This window comes from Pundamilia nyererei, unplaced genomic scaffold (assembly GCF_000239375.1).
Source record: "Pundamilia nyererei isolate P.nyererei 1_Seehausen unplaced genomic scaffold, PunNye1.0 scaffold00437, whole genome shotgun sequence".
NCBI classification, from domain to species: Eukaryota; Metazoa; Chordata; class Actinopteri; order Cichliformes; family Cichlidae; genus Pundamilia; species Pundamilia nyererei.
Window position 1 is genome coordinate 110,068 of NW_005187838.1, and position 4,892 is coordinate 114,959.

At 37.3% G+C, this 4,892-nt stretch overlaps 1 protein-coding gene across 1 annotated transcript in view; it reads right to left on the bottom strand.

Moving 5' to 3' along the window:
• Window positions 1-1,046: 1,046 nt before the first annotated feature.
• Window positions 1,047-4,892, bottom strand: part of LOC102213642 (extracellular calcium-sensing receptor-like) — a 4,601-nt gene continuing 755 nt past the window's right edge. Inside the window, exons 4-12 of the mRNA XM_005753553.1 lie at window positions 4,631-4,835; window positions 4,205-4,387; window positions 3,930-4,123; window positions 3,623-3,753; window positions 3,382-3,478; window positions 2,498-2,621; window positions 1,874-2,346; window positions 1,714-1,794; window positions 1,047-1,403 (exon numbers count right to left, since the gene is read on the bottom strand). Of these exons, the coding sequence (XP_005753610.1) occupies window positions 1,047-1,403; window positions 1,714-1,794; window positions 1,874-2,346; window positions 2,498-2,621; window positions 3,382-3,478; window positions 3,623-3,753; window positions 3,930-4,123; window positions 4,205-4,387; window positions 4,631-4,835 (1,845 nt within the window). The remainder of the gene's footprint in view (window positions 1,404-1,713; window positions 1,795-1,873; window positions 2,347-2,497; window positions 2,622-3,381; window positions 3,479-3,622; window positions 3,754-3,929; window positions 4,124-4,204; window positions 4,388-4,630; window positions 4,836-4,892) is intronic.

The following is a 4,892-nucleotide window of genomic DNA, read 5'->3' on the forward strand; positions in this document are numbered from 1 at the left end:
TCCATTTCCCCAGTGTCAGTCTGAGCTTTCCCAGTTGGAGAGGAGGACACCTGCCTCTGTTATCAATTTCCAGAAAAGTTTTATTGCCAGTCTCCTGGTAAGATCACCACTTTGCTTTGCTTCCTGGTGATCCTCCGAAACACCGCTGTCAGTCTCTCCAGTTAGTTATTCAGTGTTGAGTGTTTCTTGACTAATTCAAATACATTATTATATAATAATATTTTAGCTTTGTATTGACTAAGCTGTAGGTAAATTATGTTATAATAACTGGAGCACAGTGCACAAGTAGATAAAGTGCATAAATATGTATTATAACAAGAAGCTTATTTTATATTTTGAAGACATATAGCTGTTCCGCAGTGAATGTCTAGAAAAGAATATTAGTGGTATAGACTTAATAACTGGGTTAATTTATTTAAAAATTCGTCTGTGCTGACCGAAAAGAAAAGACACATCATGAGGAAAATCCATCCATCCATTCATCCATTCACGTCCACTTATCCTTTTCAGGGTCGCTGGGGGTGCTGGAACCTATCCCAGCTGTCATAAGGAAAACGTCCACGGTTATTTAATGTATAACATTTCTTATAATTCTTTATTTGTATATAGGAAAAAACACATTGTGAAAATCTTGAGAAGTGTTGTCAACAGACATCATATCTAGTCTTTTATTTTAGAGAAGTAAATGGTTTCTGTGTTTGAAAGACTTCAGTAAATTTTAAAATAGTTAAAGAAAAATGTTTGTGCAGTATCAATACCAGTTGTGAGTTCATATAACAATAACTAAATTAGAAAATTGGCCTGGTTTCAAATGTTTTTTTTTTTTTTTTAAAAAGGTTTCTCTATGGTGGCTTAACCCCCCTTTTCATTATGTCTAACATTTAAACAATGCTCCCTGAAGGACAGAGTAAATGCTGAAATCAAGGTTGGAAAGTAAAAGCTTTTAACAATAGTGTAATGCTAATATGACATTTAATTTTTTTTCACATTAAGATATGATAACTGTATAAATTGTTTACTCTCACAAACACTGAGAATATAAATGTTCATCTTTGATATTTCCCAGTCATGCCTTTCTTAATATTCCTTTCAGGGTGCAGTAAAATGATGTAACATTTGGGAACAAAAATACAAAGTAACAACCCAAAACTGGATGCTAAGATAGCAAATATTTCCACTGCCACAGAAAATTTCCCAGGACAACTGACATAAGCTGGAATAAAAGAAATCCACACAGCCCAGAAAATCAGCATGCTGAAGGAGATGAACTTTGCTTCGTTGAATGTGTCCGGTAGCTTTCGTCCAAAGAATGCCAGGAGAAGACAGACAAAGGCCAGTAGGCCAATGTAACCAAGGAGCAGATAGAACCCAGGAGGCCATGGCTCTTTACACTCCACCACAATCTAAAGATGTTAAACAAGTATAAAAACAGGGATATTTTTATGAATATTTTTTATTTGTCTCTTACCACATATGTAAATATAGATACAGATATGGATATTTCCGTCTTTTTGGATGGTTCATGGCAATATCAACTAAATCAAGAAAATAAATTACAAGACTAAGGATTTCAAACAAGAATGAATACACTGAGATTTTAAATCATTATGTTTGGTTCCTCTATGTTACTGTGTGTTACTGGCTTTTGTGATGGTTGATGGCAATATGAAAACATAAATTACAGAATTCAGATTTTCAGTTCTTCATACTCACTTTTCCAGTTAAAGCTTGGTAGTTTGGGTTCCTGAATGGAAAGGGAGGTGCTCCCAACACCCAGCCAGAACAGAGACAAATCTGAGGGGAGGATAGGATGATAGAAGAATACCAGAAACACACAAACTGATCTTTAAATGACAGTGACTGTTCGTCCTACCTGAGGAGCTGTCGCACAGATGATCAGAATCCTCTGCTGGGATGTACCAAACAGCTTCCGACCCCTGGAACCAGGTACATTAGTCCGGAAAGCCAGGAGGACCACAATAGTCTTAACAAGGAGGCAGGACAAACACAGGACAAAGCTGATCCCAAATGCTGCCTGGCGGAGCCTACATGTCCACCAAGACGGCTGACCAATGAACACCAGAGAACACAGGAAACAGAGCTTGAGTGACAGGAGAAGCAAGAAACTTATTTCTGAGTTATTGGCCTTGACAATGGGTGTATAGCGGAAACTGTGAAAGACAATGGTGATGATGGTAGTCAGTAAGAATCCCAACAGGGTGAGTGCAACCAGGATGATTCCCATGGTGTCACTGAAAGACAGGAATTCTTCTTCCCCTGCAACACATTTCACTTTTTCTTTGTCTGACCAGAAGTACTCAGGACATTTTGTGCACTCACTGGAACCTTTGGGAACAAATAAAACAGATATATGATCACGTTTTCATAATTATTCCACTCTGCAACATTTCTGTTATTTTAATGACCTTCTTGATTGCACTACATAATGCTAAAGGAGGATATTGTTTGTTTGTGTGTTTGAACTTATATAGGCTACCAGTCTGGTTGCTGATCTCTCCATCTGCACAGGGCAAACAATCAAAGCAGCATTTGGGCTCTCCTTGGCGCGTGGCCTGCCTGCTGCCAGGGGGACATGGAGCACTACACTGAGATACAGGAACCTGAACAAGGAACACAGAAAGATTTAATAACGGGCATTGATATGCAGTTTCTAACAAACTGACATGGTGTATCAAAGACTTTTCCCCATTTAAAGTAGAAAAAAAAACAAATGAAGAAATGAGTATTGTTTTTGTTTTTTTGTTTTGTTTTGTCTGTTTTGTCCTTAAGAGTTGACATAATGAAATATCTTGATGTATGCTCAATCATCCAGGTATGTAAATTCCAAAAAGTTGACATGGATGTAACGTTTTCAGTGGGAGAAAAGTTTTGTCACTCAGTCTCAGCTGACTGCAGGGTTCCTTACCTTGTAAACAGTACCTTTGCACAATGACTGAAACTAGCCCACTGAATGAACAACGGGCTGTGAGGTCAGTTTCTTGATCATCAATATGTGGTTGTTCACAATTGATCAACAACCACTGATCAAATAATTGTCTATCATTGATCAATGGCCATGAATACTATTCGCAGAGTTGGGGAATGGCTGCAATCACAGCATTGTAAAATGGTGAAAGATGTAAGGAAACCTGCAGTCAGGTGGGACTGAAGAAGTCAGTTGGATGAGTGATGAAACATTTCTCCCACTAAAAACACTATGTCCAGATTAACAGAACCAACTTTTTGGCATGATTGGAAATCCTAGATTGGATTGGAAACTTCATTATTTCACATAGTAGAATTATGAGATTGTTGTCCAGAGTAAAAGAAAAATAATTTAAAGGCACAAAAATAAATATTTTGAGGTTAACTCTGACGTACCTGAGATTGCTTTTTTGTCCAAACAATAGTGTTTTTCACTATCTTCAACTGCTGTCCTTGTGGAACTGAACCATCATAGCTTCCAACTTTGATAAAGCTATGATAAAAAACAGTAAATTATTTCAAAATGCATTCTAACCAAATAATACATGCAATAGAACTGCATCATGAAATAGAAATATTGCATATTTTTGGTGATTACTTTCACTGTTCAATTATATGCGGAAGAATTACATTCCACCTGATTTTATCCTTGCTGCTCTCCTGCCAGTTAACAATGTCATAAAGCGGGACTGGCTCTCCATTCGAGTCAAAGTATATTTTCTCATCAAACTGGTTAGTGAAATTCACCATTTTCAGATCTTGAAGAAACTACAAGAAAAGATCATTAGAAAATATTTTAAAAACCTACAAAAACACATGAGATCACATTAACACTGCTTCCCTGAGTGAATGTGTTAAATGCAGAGAGGAATTTCCCTACGGGGATCAATAAAGTATAAAGTATACATTATCCTCATGGTATATTTTGTTATAATTTCACTTACCTGACCATTTGCAAATGAGTTGTGCATCTCACATAATCCCTCATTTAGTCCTGTTGAGTCACACTTCAAAAATGTGTGAAGAGCATGAGCAATGGCGTACACAGCTTTATACACATTATAGGAAATTCTAACCTGAGATACATCACTATAACTGCTGTCAGTGTATCGCAAATCCTCTGAACCTGTGCACACGGGTTTTTCCTCCACTCTCCCATTAAATAAACAATCATCTCCGTTCCTGTTGTAGTGAAAACTATACATATCAGTGAAGTTATCAACAATATTTGCTTCATAGTCTTTGGCTCTTTGGCTTTCAAATTCTAGCTTGCAACCAAAATGTTCTTCCCAGAACATATTGAAAAATTCCATTCCTGGTTTGGGAGAGGGTCGGACAGTCAAAAGAAACTCTTGAAAGCCTGGGATGTTGACTCCGGGGAAAGAGAACCCCAGTGTTCCCACTAGGAGAGGGTGGAATTCAGGTGAGGCTAGCCGGCTAGAGGTAACCCAAGCTTCACTTGCTATCCACTGTATCCCTGTCACATTCCTCCTAGCAAGCTGGATAATATTATGTAATCATGAAAACAGACACAATTTATGTTGCAGTTTCTATGTCTTATAATAGTTTTATAAAATCAAAAATGTGAAAAAAAATGTGAGTATAAAGTTTTATTTTAAATCACATAATAAATCAACAAACATACTTACTTCTAAAAGCAGATCTAGCAGTTCCACTTCTGTAGCAAACACCACCACAACCCGAGCAGTTGAACTCTGCAGCTTGTCTGCTATTTCTTCTATCTCAGCCACTGTGGGTGATGTTGGGATAGTGCGGTGATATGCCACACACCCACCTTCTTTTCTAAATTGAATAGAGAATGCTTGTATGCCATAAAGGCTGTAGTCATCCTGAAAAAATAAATAAATAAATAAATACACACACACACACACACACACACACACACA